Here is a 23,439-nt window from a genome sequence, read left to right as displayed (position 1 = left end):
TTCTACAAAAAGCACACATTTCCACTAGCTTAATTTCTCTGGATGTAATTAATATCAGTCTCTTTTTTATGACATGCTGGTAGTGAAAATGATATAAAATTGAAAAAGTCACATTTTCTGTTTAAAAAAGCAAAACAAAATGTTTGTAATTACTCTTTTATATTGGATTGGATATTCTTAGCTTAAAGCCTTCACCCTAAGACTAAGACAAATAATTAGTTCAACATTTGCAAATTGCATTATCAACTGAAAAAAAAAAAAAAAAAAAGATTTCTGAAATTATCATATCCATTTCTGCCTATTGATATGTAGTCTGGCATGTCTCTTAAATCACTTTTGCTTTAAGAGACAAGGTTCTTTTCTATTAAAAAAGGTATGTTCTGCTTTCAAACTTTTGTAGCAGTGAAATGAGAATATATTTTAAGTGGAATTAAAAGATGTACGCCTCTTACTTCAGATAATTGAAACTAAATAGTTCCTGTTGAGATGATGGACCACTACCAAAACATCTTTGTACAGAGTTACATACAATAAAACCACCTAAAAAATTCTTCAAATATTTCAGGCAGCAACACTGTTCTGTCCAGCTAATCAAGGCAGATGGATCACTAGTCCTTTATGAAAGACCCCAAAGCTCACACATGACATTAGTTCACTCCTAAAAGTTAATTGCATCAGCTCATCAACACCCCTACCATTGGAATCAAAGGAAATAAAATGAAGACGATAAATTAAATGCAACAAAAATACAAAGCCTGAAAACACTTCAAAGTGTAGCCCTTCTACTTATGAGTCTCTTTTAAACTCTAGCACATTTCTGCTCTGAAAATGCAAAAAGTATTTTGTCATTCAGTTCACTGGGACTACTTGAGGTATAAACTCTTAAACAACCAAAGCATTTTTTAAAACAGTGTATAACCAGGAAATATTTGCATCCGGAATAGCAAAGAATCCACTTTAAATATGAAAAGAAGCTAGTCATTGATAGCCTTCTCAGGATAAGCCTTCACGAATCAATTGAGCAGTTGCATAATGAAAACAGAGCAATGAAAACTTGAACTGTTGAAGAAGCAGACAAGTTTATGCATTTGTAATACATGTAACTTTTCTCTAGAGAAAAACTAAAATCATCACCTGCTTAAGTAATGACTAATGGATGGCTATCAAATGATAAGAATTGCTTCCAGAGTGGGCTGATCAGTTACTACTGACCCAAGGGAAAGGCAGCAACTCAGATCCCCAAAGCACAAAAGACATCCAGAAAAGCAACAGGAAGTATCTTTCTGAGTTCTGGCGATGTACTATCAATCTAGACCTACCTCCCAGTCCTGTTCCCAGCCTCAAGAAAGGATAATTTACATTAGTGGAATGCTGCTAACTTCATTGAATGATCACCCTAGGCAAAAGTTACATTGAAAACTAAAACCAACCAACCAAACAGAAACCACACGTTTTAAATTCACCAGGTTTCATGCAAAGAGAATCAGCATACTCACTCTATAATGAAGATGCTATTATACAAGAGGGAAAAAACACAGCTGTTTTCTTCAGATGATGTTAAAAGTAAAAAGCCAAAACTAATAATGAAACTGTGGCTCTCTCCTTAGATGTATAACACCTCAACAATGGAGTTCCCTGGTTAAGTGCATGGAACGTTAAGTCTATGAAACAAATAGCCAGCAGGCTATACTGAATAGAATAACATCTCAGCACAAACTATGTAGAAGCATAGTATGCACACAGGAAACGTGCCACCTCAGCTATTAATCCCATAAGAGACAGTCAATTCTCATTCCACCTCCTCCTCCCCTTGTCCCCTTGACTCCCCAAGTCCTTGACTTGCATCTGAAGCCGCTGTCCTTTGTATGTGATACCCCTGACACAATCAGTGTATTCATAATTTATTTATTTTATTCTTTAATGGAAGGAACGTCTTTATAGCTTCTTATCTTTGTGGTCTCTCTCTCTCCCTCCCCCACCCCTTCTCCCTTTCCTGTTTTAGATTGTTTGTTTCTAACAGAAAATAGAATTATTTTCGGAATTCCTTTGTTAATACTCCAGAAGCAAAGGATCAGAACACAAAATGAAGATAAATCAATATTAGATTTTCTCTGTTTGTGCAAAAATATAAAACTGAAATTGAGATGTTTTCTCAAGCACAAGAAAAATCTTTCAAACTACCAGACAGAAGACTGTCTCAAAAAGAAAGGCAGGAAAACTTATTTTATATACTTCTAGACTGAAGAAATATCAACCCTAATACGTAAGAAATGGTAACTCAGAACCTGACACAAAATGCACTGGACCAACAGTACATAAGTAGATTGCCGTTTTGTTCAAATGAATATGAAAATTCAAATGAATATGACTTGCAAAAACACTTTGCAGAACTCATTCTATAAGAGAGTACTACTCTTATATTAATAACTTTGACCTTTGAACACCATAAGCAAAATTCCATTTTCCACCCTTTAAAAAAAGTGTATTTGTTTTGTAAAGTTCGATGCCTCACTACATCATCCACACTTTATTTAAACCACCATTTCTACTCTAATGACATCACTATCAGGCAACTAAAATTTCCTTTTGCATTTTTAAGAATGTTTTACTCCATCAAAATATGTGTATTATTTCTTTGCTACAGCTAAACTAAGTTCTAGTGAATAATTTCCAAACAACAAATTCCAAAAATATTTTTTGTATTTTTGAAGTTCTCATTTTTGCTATGTTTTATTGTGCTTTCAGGACTGGAATTTCTGAAGAAGGCTTGAACATTTAAAAAAGTGTCTGTTCCTCCCTGCCCCAAAAATATCTTTCTTTTAAAAGGTATTATCTCTTCCTACTTCTCCCCTTAGCTCACTGATCACTTCAGGCTAAGACACCCATAATAATGATATTGCCTAGAACACTTTGAAATCTCAGAAAAATGTAAAGCAAAATTCCTTAATGCTATTATATATACAAACACCTTTGCTGTTTGGAATGAATGTGGATACATCTATGAATATCTTCCGTTGTACACTTGTAACTGAAGTCTGTGCATACACACCAAAAACACAAAATACACGTTGCAGTATCTTAGAGGGAGAGCCTTTTTCACCAGCATTGCAATACACAGTTTCTATTGCATCAAAATCACGGGGCAGGGGGGAGAAACCAGCACTTTGCTGATCAGTAGAGATACGCAATCTGGCCTTTTCAAAGGTCACTACTTCAGCCACACATGCAGACCTGCCTGCTGTACAAATGTGAACTAACAAACAATCCATGGCATTTCCTACAGACCCTGAAAAGATACAGCTCTAGCGCTACGGTTACAAATATGGGGCCGGGGAGGGAAATGGTTATCCCCTTTCTCACAGTGAGATGATTTGGGCAAATGGACAATCTGGAAACAGAACCCATTGATTCTGTATATGAGTGGGCACTTAACTCTGTCTGTTTGCTTCTCAAAACCCATCTTTTGCATTTTAAACACAGAACCATTTACTGTGCACCAAAACTATTTTAGTTCTTACCATGAAGAGTATTATATGCACCTGAGGGCATAAAGGTTTTATCCACAGAAATCTTACCATTTTCTAATAGAGTAAAACATGAAGCTAATTAATTCCTCAGAGTTACAGCTATGCTTGGGCACAGGCACTTCAAGGGCACAATGCACATCCTGTACACATTTTTTGAGGCTATCTTATTTAAAAACACTATTCGGTTTTATTTTAGCTAAATGAAATACAACCATGTGATGGTGTAACACAGGATAGGAAAACTAGTTATATTATACAAAAGCAACGCAATTAACACTCATCAGAAGTAGTTCTAATTAGAAAATGCAATCCTTATTCTATTCATCATATTCACATACACTTCTGGTAATCCTCTGAAAGCTATTATGTATTAAAATAAATGTCTCCTCTGAAATTCTGCAGAAAATCAGGCAGAGAAAGCTAGGATGAAGCTACTGGGGTCAAGGAAGCTTCTCTTGGTGATGAGGGCCAGCAATGCCATTAAGAAAGAGGGCCTCTGGAGCAAACTTTCCTTCCTATTCCTGAGCACATGAACATAATGTGCTGCTGCTGCTGCTAAATCAACAGTGCAGTATTTCTTCGGGTTTGTTTTGCTTTGCTTTTTTCCTGGTGTTATTGATAATAGCTCAAGGCATGAAAATATGATTAGACTAACATTTGAAGTAGGCAATCCCATTGTTGGGACCTGGACAGGCTAGAGAGTTGGGCGGAGATGAACCTCATGAAATTCAACAAGGGCAAGTGTAGGGTACTGCATCTGGGGAGGAATAACCCCATGCACCAGTACAGGTTGGGGGCTGACCTCCTGGAGAGCAGCTCTGTGGAAAGGGACCTGAGAGTCCTGGTGGACAACAGGATGACCATGAGCCAGAAATGTGCCCTGGCGGCCAAGGCGGCAAATGGCATCCTGGGGTGTATCAAGAAGAGTGTGGCCAGTAGGTTGAGGGAGGTCATCCTCCCCCTCTACTCTGCCCTGATGAGGCCGCACCTGGAGTGCTGCATCCAGTTCTGGGCTCCCCAGTTCAAGAAAGACAGGGATCTGCTGTATAGGGTCCAGCAAAGGCCTACAAAGTTGATTAGGGGATTGGAACATCTCTCATATGAGGAAAGACTGAGGGACTTGGGTCTCTTTAGTCTAGAGAAAAGAACACTGAGGGGGGATCTTATCAATGCTTATAAATACTTAAAGGGAGGGTGCCACAGGGATGGAAACAGTCTTTTTTCAGTGGTGCCCAGTGATAGGACAAGAAGTAATGGGCACCAACTTGAACACAGGAAGTTCCATCTTAACATGAGGAGGAAGTTCTTTCCTTTGTGGGTGGCAGAGCATTGGAACAGGCTGCCCAGAGAGGTTGTGGAGTCTCCCACTCTGGAGACATTCAAAACTCACCTGGACGCCATCCTGTGCAACCTGTTGTAGGTGACCCTGCTCTGGCAGGGGGGTTGGACTAGATGATCTCCAGAGGTCCCTTCCAACCCTGACCATTCTGTGACTCTATGATTTGCTGTGTTTTTTATTTTATTAATGTTAAATCTAGATAAATTAATTGGTAAGAAAATTTTTTATAAACTAAGTTTTAAAATAAAGTAACGCTGTCTGGAATTATGAAACAGAATTTTATCATACTGTTGAGAAGTATACTCTGATATACAGAGACTTGTAACAATGTAATAATAATGCCATTTAGAATGATGCTATAATTTTATCTCTGGACAAATACTTTAAATTGCTTTTGTGTGGTAAAGTCTCCTTTTGATTTGAGAGGTTTTCCAAGAAATACAAGTTTTGTCTTTATTTTTTTGCATTTCAAAGGTTTAACTAGGTATAATGAAAGACTGCAAAGTGTGAATCCATCTTTTAAATCAGGTGAAATAACAAAGGTGAATACTCAAGTAAACGCAGTAGTTCTGTATATGGAGTTGAAATCTATCCTCAGTACATCTTTGAAAATCACTGAATGCATAAGCTAAGTATTAAAATGTTTGACAGCCTCCCTGTCATTCGACTATTTGTATTTAAATAGAACCTTTCATTCCCACAAAAGATTGATATGGCAACAGTCTAACGGGAAATGGTAGTCTCATATTTGACAAAATTATATTTAGAAAAGACAGAGGAAAAAAAGTAGAAAGTAAGAAAGGTAGTATTATTGGGGGTTTTTTTGTTTGGTTTTTTTTTGTTTTTGTTTTTTTTTTTCCTTAATCAGCCTTAAAATTTTGAAATTCCAACGCCCAAGAGCCAAAGTGAGGGATCTTGCATATCAGTCCACTCAAGAGGTCCTGTGACTGTGTATGATGCAAATCACAGTGATTAAGGATCATGTACAGAAGCAGATAGCCTTGATTTAGATACTTCTGTGAGTTTCCTACATAAGAGCTAGACAATAGCACACCGTCAACTTATTGCATGAATACCTGAGATAGCAGACAGGCAATTGGTTGCTTTCTCAGTCTTAGACTAAATTCTATTTCCTTATTTGCATAAAGTGAAAGGTATTTCTTAACGGTTTGAAATGGGGATGCATAATGATTTCTGGAGTTGTACAAATCCTCAAGTTCCTTCAATTTCAGTGCTGAGATTAGGAAAAAATGAACACCAGTCTATCTAGCAGTAAGGATTTTCATTAGCATTGTGTCCTACATTTCAACTAGCCATTCACTTGCATCAAATACACTGCTGATATAAACAATTCTGCACTATTGCCTAAACTGTAGAGGCCAGTAGGGGGATTCAAATCTATTAGTTAACATATTATGGATACAAAAAAACCCAATTAAATGCTTATAGTAAATGGGTATGTGTCATCATTTGCTGTAGCTACATCCATTTTTGACATATCACACATATACTTCTTAATAACCCTATGTTCAAGAGACTCAGTGGCACAAAATAGCTTATATGAACATTTTTAAATGTTATGTATCATTTTTATCTTATTTTATGCCTTGAAAATGAAGCTATTTAAAAACCATAGAAAATTGATTTCTTTTCAAAATGAGAGGCAAAAAATACTTAACATTGCAAAATTCTTTCAGTGAAAATGTTTGGTTTTAGAAGTAAGTGCTTTCACTTACATTCACATAGTGAAAATCTGCTAATTTGGCAACAGCAGATTTTCACTACAGATCAGAATGTAACAGACTTTTTTTTTTTAAAGAAACAAGTCATTGTTCTACCATAGTTCAACTTCAAAAATAAGAATATTTTGGTAAGCATGCTTATCAAAAAACTACAGATGAAACTTAAAATAACATTGAAGCTGATTAAAAGTAGCTAATGACCTATAAGAAAAAAATAATCATGGACAAAGTGTGTTATTGAAAGTACACACAGTTCAGAAATAATTTCATTAATAATTTAATCAGGCTATGTCCTGTATAACTTTTTAATGTTTCTAACAGTTAAAAAAACCCCAAACCTTAAAAGTAATTCCAATCAAATTCACCTATTAAATTTTTCTTTCGTTCTTTGATATAGCCAACCACATATATGTAAATACTTGGGATTATTAGAGTATCAATTTATTCAGATATTTTAGATTAAATCTGAATATATAGGAGATAAAGGTATTTTATCTAGTATTTTTTACTTTCTGAATAACACATTACCCTTTTTTATTAGTCAGGAAGGAACAGTCTAATAATTCACATGGGACACACCACGTGGCATTTCTAGTGTTCCTATGTTTAAACAACCTTTATAGCTATTTTAAGTAAGAAATCATAGTTGAAAAAGTCTTGCATAAAAAATAAAAAAATTCTCTCATATGATTTTTAAGGTCAGTTAAAAGGGAGAGTTAAAAAGAGATGGAAAAGTCAGTATGAAAGTGGGTTTTTAAGTCATACTCTAAAGAAATGTTACTACCTGTTGGCAGTAAAAACACAGCTTAATGCGAACAGATATGTGAACAGACACGTGTACCGGCAGCAGATAACTGTGCATGGGTGTGTGGAGTGGGGGCTGCTGAATGTCTGAAATTGAAATTCTGAGCTCTCTGAGGCAGATTCCCACTACTTGTGAGCTGCAACCAGTAGGAGCTGGTTAGAAATTTTGATAAAAAAAGCAGCATGTTCTGAATCCTCCCATTAATGAAGAGGCTTGAGACAGAAGCAACAGTTCATGAGCTGTGCTTCTGCACATAGACTGATTAAACTGGGAAAACCGAGGGCTTAGTTTATGGAAAGATGACCTACTGATGAAATGAAGCATCCCAAAAAGAAGAATTGTTGTCAGGGAAGAAAATGGAGTTTGGAAATAAGGTGGAGAAGATGCTGAGTAGAAGACAGATCCTGGAAGTGAGAGAAGATTCAGTAGGTCAGAGAATCATAGAATGTCTCAAGCTAGAAGCAACCCATAAGGGACCCATATTAAGTCCATCACACTGCTCCTTACAGGACTAACTAAAACTAAATCATATGACTAAGAGCATCATCCAGACACTCCTTGAATTCTGACAGGATTGGTGATGTGATCGCTTCCTTGGAGAGCCTGTTTCAGTGTTCGACCACCCTCTCAGTGAAGAACCTTTTCCAAACGTCCAATCTGAACTTCTCCTGATGCAGCTTTGTACCATTTCCTCATGTCCTATCACTGGTCACCAGATAGCTATGTATAGGCAAGTAGTGGGGGCTGCCTGGGGATCTTGGATGGTGATGCCCAACATCTGTAACTGTAAGCAGTAGCACCGCATAAATTGACACAACTTTCTGCCTAACCTTCCTGAACCAGCAGCAACCTCTCTGCTTTGGAGGGAAGTTGAGACCTTGTGAACTTAGCTTTGGGTGGAACCAAGTGAGTGATCATGTGAGATAACTACGTAGAGTAAAAGCTCCAGTCTTACTGGGTTCTTAAATACCAGGATCCAGATCCACTATGGGTTATCACTTACTCTATCTCACCCATGAGAGTACTAACATTTTTTGACAGCAAAAAGACTTGAAAAGAGCTTACAATAAACATCCAAAACTAAAGAAATGACAAAAATGAGTTAGAACTGCTGCTGAAGCCTATACATGAAGCAGTGACAGGAAACTGAACTGTCATCTTGACAACCCTTCAGGCTTGGAGAAGAAGCCATCAATTTGCCAGACTGTTACTGAAAATATAAAATATAAAACCCTGCTTGAAACTGTTTGCTTTATCATTTTGTTCCTTGAAGACAGAGCATTCAGGTGAGCTCCCTAAGAAACACATAAGACTTGCTCTTATCTTCACTTTTCCATCTCTGCATATCCTTGTTCTGACCGCTGGGGATGGATTTTGCTATTTTATTATGGTTAGTCTGAACCTTCGGGATCTTACTTAGCTCTACAGAAACAATTTCTAGCTCTCTGAATGGAGACCATTTCTACTTAAAAGAGAACACCTAGGCTAGCAGCTGGCACTATGGTTATACTTGCTGCCCGAATTGTATCCATCAAGATCTTGTGATTAAATCTGCAGATAATTCAGCAAGTATTTTCTGAAGTTTCCTAAGTTTTACTTATTATCCTATAAATCCAATATGAACAGTCAATGCTGACATTAGTGTAATTTCTGTACTAAGTGTCTTACCTTAGAAATATTACCGAGAATTTGAAACTAAAATTCTATCTGGTTATACTTTAATCTGTAAGAGTTCTCTTCTGATATCTCCACAAAAGACACTTTACCCCAAAGTAAACAGGACAGTATTTGGATCACGGCATTTCAGTGAAAGAAAGGTCTGTTTTAGTTCAAAAGAAAGCAATATGGCAATTCTGTGATGCTGTGTGACAAAAGTCTGTGGCATAGATGAACCTCAGAAGGTCCCAGAACAGAGGTCTCACAGCAATTTAAAGAAGTTAACTTGCTGGCAAAAGACCAAGAGTGTGGCAAATTAAGGGTCTAGAAAACAAGAAATCTCAAGGGCAAGGCTGCCAGAAGGATTGTGTGCTGTGTGAGTAAATTCAGCTTAATTTTATAATGAATTTCTAGTGACTTTCCAAGTTAGTTACTATAGTTATGACCTGATGGATCAAGTCCAGAACAGTAACTGGGTAGAATCCATATCACAAAACAGAGAATACAATAGAAGATGTGTTACAATACTGCTGTAAAACAGGAGTAATGTCTGGAGGGTAAGGAATTTCCCATGAACTGATGACTGGGTTGAGGCCTGAGGTGAAGCCTCCAATTCTTAAGTCCCAAACCAAATCTTTAATTGCTAGGGAATACTGTCCCCGTGACCCACTACTGCATCCCAAATTACTTTAATTCAAATCTACTGAAGCTTGTCAGTTTAAATGTTATGAGTAATCCTGCACACAAACTCTGTATTTCATATAACATAACATAGAATAAAGAAAATGTAATTCCTGTCAAAAGAACAAAAATCCACAATTATATTGATGCAGCAATGGGCTTAATTTTGCATAACAGATAATTTAAGGCAGCCAGACTTGCATTTGGCCTTTTAGACAGGCTTGCCAAAAGCTTATTTACAAAAGTACCAGATTCAAAACATACATAGATTTTCTTAAACCCATTTTTTTCAATGCTTACATTTTCAGCACTGTTTTTCCAATATATATATAAAGTTTATTTTCTAGGTACTCCAGTGTTTTACAATTTTTGTTTGGTTTTGGGTTGTTTTTTTGTTTTGGTTTTTTTCCACTTGAATCCTTTTAAGACAGTATATTTTATGTCCTAGCAAGTAAAAAATGAAGGCAGCGAGACAGGAGTTTTGCCTAGGATCAACAGTAGAAAGTGCTCTGATAACATTTTTGGAAAGAATTAGAAAGTAAAACTATCATTCTTCTTGGTCAGGCGTTCAATGAGATGAAGCAATATTGCAAAAACAAAGGCTTTCATAAATATAAAACAGAACCGAAAGGGTAATTTTAAACAGGGACTTTGAAACATCTCAGAAAATTAACTAAAGCATCCCTTTTTTCTACGTGAAGCTAGACAGACTGTGTCATTACAGAGACTCCATACAAGACAAAATACAGAGCTGCAAAGTCAGGCAAGCCTTCCGTAATTGCTGAGTAGTAACTGGCATGAGAAACCTGTCAACTTAAATATACTCTCTTGAGTCTTTCTTAATGTTAATACAGGGAATTCAAGAATTGAAGTTTGAGAAGTGGATTCCTGTCCTAAGATCCATATGAATTTATGAACACTTTCTAAGTAATCGAGGTAAAGGAGGAAAACATTTCCTGGGAGGTAGCAGAAGTACTGCTATTCGTATTAGCAACAGCATTAAAAAAGCTGAACTGCTTCAACTAGAAGTTGTCAAACACAGACAAAAGAACAAGAAGGCACTAAGTGAAATGCTTATCAGAACAATGATTTTCTTTGAATGTGAGATACACAGTTAAGCAAGGCAAGACTTGTCTGGCCAAAATTTGTGCAACTAGAGTACTAGGCCTTGCAAGTATACTACTGAGTGACAAACAGAATTAGAATTCAGAAAGGAAGGGTGAATTTAAAGACACACAGGCTGTGAAGGTATTTGGAAGTGTGAAGATGGGCACAGTGAAGTGAAATGTGACATAGGGTAGACAAGGGTAGAAGAGATAAGGGAAAAGACTTTGACAGATGATTGTGTAAGAAGAAATGTTATTCCATCATGCCAACAGGGTGCTCAGAGAATCATTGCTCATTGCATTTTTACAATTTCCAACAATTGACATATGCAGTAAATGCATAGCATATATGGTCGAATTTGCAGGATAACATTCAAAACGTTTGGAAAGAGGTCTTATTTATTTTTCTTCCAAGTTCCAGTTGGCTCATGCTTGGACTACAAAATCTATTAGACCATTTTTCCAAATGCAGAATTTAAAAAAAATCACCCAATTACACACTATGACATTTAAGATCAATCTTAGCAGCTAAAACCTCTAGACAGAAGCAGGTGAAAGATTTTTGTTGATAGTGCTTATGTATCTTCATTGATTATCTTGGAGAAATTATAATACTTAAGTTTGTAGAGATCTGAAAAGAAAAAAATTACTCATACATTTCAACAGAAGACCAACACACAGTGAAAATCTTGCTTCCTAATGATAGCACCTACGATACATACCATTTAAATTGGCAGACCACAGTAAACTAAATCTACTGGAATTTTTCTGTGATAATTAGATGGACATGAGAGACAGCTTCCTAAAATTTATAAAATCCAATAAAAAAAAGTTGACTTTGTCTTGATTTCTTTAATACCGTCCCCTAGAGAAGTAGATTTTACTTAAAATCCTACAGGTAGCTTCAATACCAATACTACTATCCCAAAATCATAATACAGCTGGCAGAAAATTGGAAGGCTATTAAAAACTGAAAAGGAAATATTATTTATTTGATTTAGTTAAAATAGATGGGATTATTAAGGTATACCAGCTTCAGATATCTAGAGAAAAAAGGTCAATCACTATTTTACCAGGATTATAAATTTGTTTTAATAGTTAGATGATGGTTGTTCTTCAAGAAATACATGGCTAGAGGCAAAAAAAAATCATTACCACTGATTAAGAATTGCATATATTGAACTAGCATATTAATTGGTACTATTTGGAATTCAAGTGTATCTTGATTATAATGAGACTATGTCTGGTGATTTTCACTTAGGATTTTTAAGTGAATGCTTTTCCTTTGTTAGTATTTGTTGTGGGTCTAGCATGATAGGGCCCAATTCCAGTTAGGTATTCAGATTCTGCCAAATTGGCAGAATTATAATATAGCAGCAGTTACTGCATAAGTGTAATAGACAAAGCTTCCAAATTCAGGAACACAAATGGAATGAAAGGTGAGGAATGAATAATAGATAAATATTTTTTTTACTACATTTTAACAACAACATTTTGTAAAACTGATTTTAATTATATCAGCTTGTATGTTATGCTTGGTGGTGGGGGTGTGGACAAAACTCAATTGATCATAATAAAAGTAGCTCAAGAAAAAAAAGCTATGCCATGACTCTTCATTCTTCTTAATTATCAGTATAGTATCTAAGTAGAACAAATCAATGCTATCCACTTTAAACACCTTTTTTAAAAGCTGTATTAATCATAACTGCAACACATTCAATGTTAGTATAATGTAGCAGAGCTCATGCTTATGTGCATAGGATTTCTTCCCTGGAGTATTTAAAGGAAGTCATTATGCAGTAAAATACCTGTCGCTTGAAGAGTAGGATTGGGAAACACAGTGTTGAATTAAAGTGTCATTTTGCAATAAATTTTTAGAGGTTAGACAGAATCAAGTCTCCACAAGAAAACTGTAGTGCCAAATACATGCAGAACTCTTTTCCACAAAGTAATGAAAGGATGTTGCATTACACAATATGACCTTTAGCTCTCACACTTGTCGAAAGTCAAAATCTGACGCCTGAAATGCTCATTATAATGATTGCTTGAAACAAATTTTATTAAACTACTGCAGTTATTTGAAAGTCATAAAACCCAAAACCAAAACCCTAACCTGAATGTTGGCATGGTGCCATTTGTGATAAAATGACCAGATGTTATCATCTATTAATCCAGGTAACGTAAAAATGGAATTTAATGTTTCCTTTCTCTTCTGTCCAACTACAATAACCTCCTGAAAAATATCATCACTTACTATTTTTTTTTAATAGATACGAGGGTTAGAAAAAGCAACAGAAAACAAATGGCTCTTGTTTTTCTACAATCAAATCTGAGACAGAAACATAATAATTAGATGCCAAATACAGCTTACATTTGGCTTGTTCTTCTAATATTCTTTTAAGGCAATATATGTAGTATTTTTAAAATGACAATAAAGGAAGCCGTTTATCATTCTAAAACAGCAGTGTTTGAATCATAGACTAGTTTGGGTTGGAAAGGTTTAAAGGTTGTCTAGTCCAACCCCCCTGCAATGAGCAGGGACATCTTCAACTAGATCAGGTTGCTCAGAACCCCATCCAACCTGACCTTTAATATTTCCAGGGATGGGGCATCTACCACCTCTCTGGGCAACCTGTTCCAGTGTCTTACCCCAATTTTCCCTTGTCCTATTACAACAGGCCGTGCTAAAATATTTGTCTCCATTTTTCTTAGAAGCCCCCTTTAAGTACTGAAAGGCCACAATAAGATCTCCCCAGAGCCTTCTCTTCTCCGGGTTGAATAAACCCAACTCTCTCAACCTGTACTCACAGCAGAAGTGTTCCATCCCTCTGATTATTTTTGTGGACCTGCTCCAACTGGTCAATGTCTTTCCTGTGGTGAGGGCTCCAGAGCTGGACACAGTATTCCAAGTGGGGTCTCACCAGAGTGCAGTAGAGGGGAAGAATCACCTCCCTTGACCTGCTGGACATGCTTCTTTTGATGCAGTCCAGGATGCAGTTGGCTTTCTTGGCTGTGAGCACACATTGTTGGCTCATGTCCAGTTTTTCCTTCACTAGTTACCCCCAAGTCCGCCTCTGCAGGGCTGCTCTCAATCCCTTCATCCCCCAGCCTATATTGATAGCAGAGGTTGCCCCAACCCAGGTGGCAGGACCTTGCATTTGGCCCTGTTGAACCTCATGAGGCTCACACAGGCCCACTTCTTGAGATTGTCCAGGTCCCTCTGGATGGCGTCCTATCCCTCAGGTGTGTCAACCACACTCCTCAGCTTTGTGTCGTCTGCAAACTTGCTTTGGGTGCACTCAGTCCCACTGTCTACGGCATTGATAAAGATATTGAATAGTACTGCTCGCAATACAGATCCCTGAGGGACACCACTTGTCGCCGATCTCCATCTGGACATTGAGCCATTGACAACTACCCTCTGGATGTGACCATCCAACCAATTCCTCATTCACCCATCCATCCACCCATCAAATTCCTATCTCTCCAATTTAGAGAGAAGGATGTTGTGGGGGACCGTGACAAAGGCCTTAAAGCAGTCCAGATAGATGACTTTCCATGTCCACTGATGTATTCCATATTCCCTCCATCATAGAAGGCCACAAGGTTGGTCAGGCAGGACTTGCCCTTGGTGAAGCCATGCTGGCCGTCTCAAATCACCTCCCTGTCCTCCATGTGCCTTACCAGAGCTTCTATGAGGATCTGCTCCATGATCTTGCCAGGCACAGAGGTAAGGCTGACAAGGTTGGCAGTTCCCAGGGTCCTCTTTTGTACCCTTTTTAAAAATAGGAGCAATGTTTCACTTTTTCCAGTCACTGGGGACTTAACCCAACTGCCGTGACTTTTCAAATATCAGATGCTGTTCATCCCTAAAAATCAGCATAACACCTATTGCCAGCCATGCTGAAATACACAGTAAGAAGTAATCACTCAACAGATGCTAAAAAAAACCCCTGGAAAAAGTAGGTCGTCAAGATCAGGTACAAGCAACATGCACAAACTCGTTCACTCCAAGCACAAGCTTAATAAAACAGGCTTTAGAACAAACAACAATATTGACAGACCTGTGGAGGAACCTGCCTCCTTTTTTGGTCAGGGGATGTAACATACACAGCTTGTGTATATGCGTAACTTTTGAATCGTGGTTTAGGAGAAGGTGAAGGTCCCTGGGGTACCCTGACTGTGATCTACAAAGAAGAAATTAGAAGTGGAAAGAACAGACATATGGATAGGAGCATGGACTACAGAAGTAAAAGAATGATTGTAAGAGTAAGTGAAGAAAAAGAAGTAGGAAGGTCATCACCAGTTATATTTTTCAAGGACAGTGTTTGTATTCAGCAGTCAAAATTGGGATGGTATTAAGGAAAGCTTTTATTTAATCTGACACCCTTTCTAGAAGCAACAAACTGTCAGAACTCAATACCAGCAGAATACCAATGTAAATTGAAGGTTCTTTATACTTTACAAGCAAAGGCTCAAAAAACAAGTGATCTTGTAGTTAATCCTGAATAAACAGAGCCCGTACTCATCTGCTCAGTACTCTAGAGACTGAGCATCCCAAAAGCAAGATACAGATTAAATTCAGACAAGTACACTAGGCCTAAAATCCACTAAACACCTTAGCAGAGACTGATGATTTCAGTCAAAAACATAACTGAAATAGCAAGCATAAATTAATTCCAAGTACTACATGACCTTTTTGAGAGGCCAACCGTTAGCTGAGAACAGATGATCTTAAAATACAAGTCAGTGTAAATAAAATGCTAAAAAATTAAAAATGTATCATGAATATGGAGAAATGTCAACTGCTATGCTCTACAAAAGATAAAAAAGTTTCTACATGTCTGTGTTTAAATGTAAAACCTCCCCCAGTTTCTGTGTTCTTCCTTGTGGTTCCCTTCCACAACCAAAACACCCAGTGCTGTAAAGAGAAGTGCAAAGCACTTATTTGCTGCATAGTTACTTTTAAAGCAGCCTGGTGCAAGATGAAAAACAGTACAAAAGTACAGTTCATGCAGACAAGCGCATTTGACTTCCCTGTGGTGAACAGACTTTGTCCCTTATGCCTGTGGGTTTTTGCCTTCCGTTTGCCATCTAACATCAAACTTACGGGGTAGGTAAGGGAAACAACCACTTCGGAGCAGTAAGATGAAAGCAGAAAAGTGAAATGACTCACTTCTTGTGAAAAATGCTCTTGATGATGTACTTGTATGTGCTCTTCTCTAGTGACCCTTGAGTGTCGTGGCAACATCTCCACCTCCCTGATGGCTTCCATGGTGACTTGCTGGGGCAGAACTTGGAAGAGGGAAGTCACGTACATTAAGATGGACTTCTTATCTGGACAGGCAGTTGCAATGTCTGGAAGACAAATTAACATGCATCATTTTGGTTTACACATTAGACATGAGAAATAGCCAATCAACTTCATGGAAAGTTGATAGACTAATGAGCAATCTATTGTCCATGTGAGCTCTCTAGAGACTAATTACAGCCTTACAATCAGTTCCAAAATTACAGACTAAACTTGCATATCAATGAGAAGGAGCCAAAGTTTATAAAGGTAACTTATTTCATTCAACATGAATTTTCTATCTCTATTTCTTTGGTCAAAATGCACATAGTATACAATATGACACTGATTCTCATTAGGCAGGACTAGACATAGGAAAAGGTGTGTTTTCTTGTGCTATATAAATACTGCAGTTAAAAAAAATAAGGACAAGCTCTTTTTAAGAGTTGTGTCTTGTACATTCTCTTCACATAATTAAATCATCAGAAGCGACAATGATGTAAGAAAAAAAAGATTTACAGGTTTTGCTAGCCAATGGGTTCATACAAAACAACTACTGATGACTTCTAATATAGCTATATAGCTATTATATTCTACTTAGTCTTATATTCTTCACGAAGCCTAAGGAACATGATATTCACAGACAATAAAATGCATAACAGAACGACTCCTTAAAAAGAAGCCCTGTAAAATCTCTGTGGACTTTAGCAGTAAGTACAAGAAACTTTGCAGGAACACAAAGACAGTTTCAGGTTTTGCACACAACCACAACATACATTGGCAGAAGTGGTTCATCTGACTCAACATTTCAAGTGGATAACAATTTGTAAAAATGTAAGGCATGTGGCAGATCTTTGAAGTACTTTGTTATTTGGCATTGATGTTTACCTCCCACACTCAGGCTAGTGAATCAACATGTAAAAAGACTGCTGTACAAGAAATTTATCATTAATTTGGAAAGTGTGTTAACATGAGCACTGGCAGAAAGCCAAGAGTGATGAGTTTTTATTGTCCTAGATCAATTCTGGCTTAGTCAAGATTTCAGTTCAGGAAAACGAAAGGAAAGGAAAACGAAAACGAAAGGAAAACGAAAGGAAAACGAAAGGAAAACGAAAGGAAAACGAAAGGAAAACGAAAGGAAAACGAAAGGAAAACGAAAGGAAAACGAAAGGAAAACGAAATCAATTAATATATTCTGGCAGACTCAATAATGCTACAGGGTGGCATCTCATTCTCTTCCTAGAACGCAGAATGCATGAAGGAAGGCACCTTACATTAAAAGCTTCACATATATTTGGAAATCAATAGAAGACATCCTATCAATATTTTTGGGTTTGTTTTTCAACCTATCTCTATACCTTTGCTTGATACATTATGAAAGAGAGCTGAAGGCTTAGTTCTACTTAGAATTGGCTGGAAAAATGGCATGTTCCCGCCAACATCCCCACCACCATAAGATTTATGTCTTAGTGGCCTCAGTATACAGAATATGCTCATTTAAAAAAAAAATAAAAAGACAAGAACAACAAAAAAAGATAAAAACAACATGACTTTTCTACATCATTGCAACCCTCGGTCTTCACAGGCTTCACTTCTGTGATAGAATTCAGTCCAGGAAGTATTTTGCTATCACCATCTTCTTCTCTTCTCATTAATATTTTAACACCAATTTGTTATAGTCAGTGTCCACTAGTAATTGATGTTTACAAGAATATCCATGCCTTTACACAGCAAGAGTATACACTGAAAGAACAGACATTAGTGCCAGCTGTGATTTTTCCGTTTGTTGTTCATTATTTTCCTTTTCAAAATGTTCTAGTAATCAAATAGGCAAATACCTTATCATTTATCTACACAAATATCTCACACAATAAATAAAACAAGTACCTTGCAGACAATACACATGCCAAAAATTGTTTACCCATTCTATCTGACAAATAAAAAGTACATATGCAGCTGACAGAATCCACTGGCAAATAGGAAAAGATTTAATTATTTAATCTGAATAAACAGCTAAACAACCATTGCTGCAAAGCCTGGAATATCAATCTGTCTCTCAAAATTCTTTTTTGCAGGCTCTTGAATTATCAGAGCAGGAGTGACTTCTGTTATCATATGCCTTTGCCTTAATATTTTTTTTTTCTTTTTGAATCTGAGTCTAATATAGTGTCTTTACCACACATTCAGACTAATGAATATTTGAAGTCCTAGCAGTTAGGCAGTGAATAAATTTCAATTTAAGCACTTACTTGCAAGAAAGTTCACTAATTCCCTGGAAATATGTCTGCTTTAGTTCCTGGGGGCAAAATAGCTGTCAAGCCAGCCTACACATCCTAAAAACTAATCTTCAACTCTCAGAAAATATGGAAGATATTTAAGAAAATTAATTCAACATATGTAGACTATGCCATTATTCGCATACTGGTTTTGATAGAAAAAGTAAAAACAAACAAAGTAATTATCCAGACTTCCCCCCCCAAACCAAGGTATCTTCTCCACATTCAGCTCAGAAGCAATACTTTCTGAATATTTTCATCCTTTTTCTTAACAATTACTTTCCAGGGTAGGATTGAAAAGAATACATAAGAATAAAACCAAATTAGACTACAAGTTAAAAGAGAGCTTAAAATGAGAAGCATAATAAAATTAGCACACATTATATTATTAACATGTTCATCAATTAAGAATCTGAAAGACTTTGGGGAGCTCTGAAAACCATCCCTGCTCTTTAACAAGATACAGTTATAGGAAAGTAAGTTTCCAGCATGAATTTTCCAGCTATTGAGAGAAATCTTCTACTGTAGAAAACTTTATACTGGCAGACCAACGTTCTTCAAAAGAAAACAGTGACTTTCTGGTACTCAAACTGAAACATGTTACATGAAGCATATTGTTCACAGAACTAGTTTTATGGATCTTCTGATCCATAGGCTTACTTACTAAGACATCATTTCTTTAAGCGTCTTCTATAGTGAAATCAACAAAACTCCTTTTCAGGATACAGAACAAGAGCCCGACTTTACATACTCTGCCTGAAAAAATGTCCACACATTCTGACCATTCAGTCTCTCCAGGGGAGGTCTCCAGTCAGATTGAGAAAGTAAAGAGAAATAAGCCAAAACATCTCCTCTAATACACAGGGTGAAAAACCCGTATGATACTAAGGAGACACCGTAAGAACCAAAATTCGAACATGAATGTTAATGTGTGATAACATCCTGTTCATCTAGAGACACAGCTACTTGGAACAAGCCCCAAAAGAGCAAGAAGAATCTGGTTTCACCACAGAACCTTAAAACCACAAAATAAACACCAATCCAACCCTGTTTAAGTGTAGCTGCCTTTAAAGGGTTATTACAGGTTTAATTCAGGAAGCAATTTGCCCAATAAAAGTTCACTACGGATTGATTTTTCTCAGCAAATAGTCTTCATTTTCTGATTAACATAACCATGTTGAGGATGGGTGACTACAATAAACCTGAAATGTTCTGAAACCATTTCTTTGCTGTAGGATGCAGTGCCAAAAAAGTAAATGAATTAAAAAAAAAAAAAGTCAAACTCTTCAAAAAGTGATCCAATGGCAAATTTTATAAGCCTTGCAGTTCACAAGTGGTTTGTTCTTGCATCCATGTGTTCCGTCAACAAGAAATTCCCTGCCAACATTCCCAGCTCTGGTGGAAAGAAGCATTTTTAAGAGATGAGTGAAAATGAGGATGATATAAAATACCTAAATAAGCTGCATATTAAAAAGTACTGTACAGGTCTACCAACATGAACAAAATCTAGCATTTTGTTATACAGTGTTACATTACGTATATACAGTCACACACAGAGTGCAAATTATAAGCATTCATGCAAATGTTATTTTCAAATACATGTCTACTTATAATACAGCCATTAATATTTTGCTTTCTCAAAGCTTTGACCAAATGACAGTTCTGACACTATTTGTGCTGATTCCACCCACTCTTTGTATCAAACCAGTAGCAAAGTAACTTTGAAAGAAGAAAGCTTAAATGCTTGCCGCATTGTCAGAAAGATTACATTACCGTACCTAAATTGCTGATGTGGGTTTTTTTTTTTTAACATTAAGACACAAATTCTGAAACATACTTTACCTAATACAGTGCTGAGAAGCAAGATAAGACTTGAGTCCTAAAAATACAAGAAATCCTTTGTCCTCAAAAGAAGTAGGTAGGATTTTCAGATAATCACAAAGTAGAAAACACAGAAAACTAACTTTTAAATCCTACACATCACCTAAACTGTTAGCTTCCATGATGACAGTAATAATAAAAAAATAGCAATATTGTAACATTACTTGTTTCTGTCCCACATGAAATTTTAAAAAATGTACTAAAAAAACCACAGCCCTCCCTTCCATCACACTGAAGGAGATCCTCAAAGCTGACTTGAATTTCAGAGATAACACAGCTTTTTTTCCCTGATAAATCGAGGCTGTTGTTTTTTCTTCTATGAAAGAAATTTTTCATTTTAAGGCTTATTAATTATAACAACACAATGCAAACATTTATCAGAATTTCTGAAAACAATCCTACTGCTATCTCCAAATATATGTTTAGAAAGGACTTCGAGATAAGCTAACTGCAGAAGCTCTCAAAGTATTGAGATAAGACAGAATCTAGTGGACACATAAAAGATTAGTTTCTACAATGTAAACTCAGTACAGGAGGGATTTCAACGTATGGCAACTCCTACTGTGGCACTAACATCAACTGTAGTATTGAAGATGAGGGCAAAGTAGAAGTGTTTAAAAACGTACAAAGACAGCTTACATGTTTATTTTTATTTATTTTACCTCTTAGTCTCAAGAACAGGGGTGAACTTTTCAAAACGTGTTCAAATTCCTGTGATAATCTGTCTGACAAGGCTCACCAAAACACTTTGAATAAGCTTTAATAAAAGCTAAGTCATGTACTTTGATCACGTTTTGATTTGGATGAACCTAAATCTGTAATTGAAACTGTATGAAATTGTATAAGATTGTACTAGTAAGAATGTAACTGATTGTCCTAAATAGCAAGAAAAACAAGTAAGATTTCATTCCCCAATAGATGCATTAGAGTTGGCCCAGCACGGGTAAAGAGATCTTCAAAAGTTTACCCCCAAAACTAAGAAAAAAAAAAAAGAAGAAAAAGGGGGAAAAATTGTAAACTTGGTAATTTGTACTCCAAATACATATTTTTGGTCACTCACTAACAATTCTATCTGTAGATATTAAACTATGACAGAATCATTAGACCTATCTTAGATTTGCTATCACTGGTAACTTCTTAATTTCTGATTGCGAAAGCACAAGACAACATATATTTTTCTATTATTTGAACACAAAGGAATAAGCAAGATTATCAGGCAAAGAATATAAGCTGTTTTTCTTAAATGTGTAAAAGCTTTTCCCTCAGCTAGCATCTGGTCCCAAAATAATGTTGTTCTGCAATCCATGTTTAGATTAAGACTATACTGATGGTAATGACAATAGCAGGAACAAAAGTGGTAATGGTTTACTTTACTGACACTCACTGCTGCCAGTAAGACCTCGAAGCAATAAAAACTGTGCAATCTCTCAAAGGTCAGCCAGTAGTTGCAGTGCCTGCTCTGCAATTATTGACCTTTTCTTGCTTGTTTTTTAAACTTGTAATTATTTTCTGCCCTGGTTTTGTACTCTGTTAATAGATTGCATGTTAAATTCAAAATGAAAGAAATCTTTTGCAAGTAATCTCAAGGAATAGTGGTGGACTTGTAGACAGACAAAAATTGAATAATTTATGGAATACTGCATAACTGCAGCTATGGAAATCTGGAAATTTAAACTCACAATTCTTTAATGAAGTTAAAGAGGAGACAACTGCTGTCCTTTCTCTAAAATAAATTCCTTAGTGTGCTTTCCAACTGAGGGAGAGATAATTAAGCAGAAATCTATGTGTATATAGTCTTTTGGGAAGAACACAGTTAAAATCTAAATAGGAAGGCTGCATCATGCAATTTGGCATACTCCATTCCCTGCTGGTACTAAGGGTGAATTAAAGTCTTCTTAGTAGTGAGGTAAATAGCTCGTTCAGCCTGCAATCTTACAAAAGGACAAAGGACAAAGAGAGAGGGAGACAGAGGGAGAGAAAGAGAACATGAGAAAGAGAAACTGAATGGCTCCATTTCTTGCCAGTGATACAGACAAGCAATCAAAATATTATTTTAACAGGACTGAGCAAAAGTAAAAAATTTTGCAAAGCTGTTCTGTGGTCTACACGAATAAGCACGGTGATCACAATCTATTGTTTTGCAGAATAAAATTCTCATTTTACAAAATGAACTGATAGCAAAAGGCACAAAATACATATAGATAATTGGAGTGAGAGTGGAAATCTGGAGGACAGCCCAGTGGTGACCTACCCACAGGCAGTGGCACAGTTCTTTTTCTTCCTGTCTGTAGATATGAATAGCCATTCACCTAAAACTAGTATGAAACTCCCAGAAGAAAATGCCATTAATTTTTCAACAGACTTTTCTTTAAGAAAGTAAATGTTTTAAACCTCATGGTTAAGACTTACAGAATACCTTAAAAATGCTGACCACAGCTGTCCTTTGTAGGCTGTGTTGAATAAGGTCACAACAACAGCATGAAGACAATCTCTTCAGAAAGTTAACACATTTTGTTTCCCTTTTAGAATTACAAAGATAGGTGAGGGTTTGTAGGATTAAAGTGTTGTGGGATTCAAGTGTATCCAGTATTAAAAAATTCAGTGGCAGAGAATACCTTAAATCTGTCTGAATGTCTGTTCTGATTTGATGCATGAGCGTGAAGAAGTCTTGGACTGATATGCAAGCACTGTCCTGGTTGAGTGAACTTGACACTATCTCTGGTTTTGAAATCTGAAAAATCAGACTTAACGCCTATGCTGAACAGGAAAGGTGAGCCTTATTTTTCTTCAGTTTCTTTACAATGTTAAACATTTATTCAATAACATCACACCCTTTGCACCATAAGCTATATCTAGCATAAGCATCTTAGCAGCAGAGATAGAATGAAATTAAGTCAAAATGGCAATGGAATAAAACCCTCGTTTGAAAAAGTGGGAGTGCATCATACGTGTTGTATACTAATATTTTTGTCAATGAGTAGGAATGAGTATGAATCTCATAAATTTGCTGAAATAACAAATAAAAGGCAATATTTAATTTTCTCACAGCACTGATATACATTGCTGAAAGCTGCAGTTTAGTTATTCAAACCCCTCAAATGCAAATGCTGTCAGAGGCAAGAGGGGGAGGAGGGAC

The 23,439-nt window shown here is 36.5% G+C and overlaps 1 protein-coding gene across 1 annotated transcript in view; it reads right to left on the bottom strand.

Annotated features, from left to right (window-relative positions):
- DMD (dystrophin) overlaps positions 1–23,439 on the bottom strand; it is a 927,929-nt gene that overhangs the window by 841,125 nt on the left and 63,365 nt on the right. The window contains exons 6-7 of the mRNA XM_009883534.1: positions 16,033–16,214; positions 14,921–15,043 (exon numbers count right to left, since the gene is read on the bottom strand). Of these exons, the coding sequence (XP_009881836.1) occupies positions 14,921–15,043; positions 16,033–16,214 (305 nt within the window). The remainder of the gene's footprint in view (positions 1–14,920; positions 15,044–16,032; positions 16,215–23,439) is intronic.

This window comes from Charadrius vociferus, unplaced genomic scaffold, assembly GCF_000708025.1.
Source record: "Charadrius vociferus isolate BGI_N301 unplaced genomic scaffold, ASM70802v2 scaffold94, whole genome shotgun sequence".
NCBI classification, from domain to species: Eukaryota; Metazoa; Chordata; class Aves; order Charadriiformes; family Charadriidae; genus Charadrius; species Charadrius vociferus.
The sequence above is the reverse complement of the archived record's forward strand: the minus strand, read 5'-3'. Positions and strand labels throughout refer to the sequence as shown.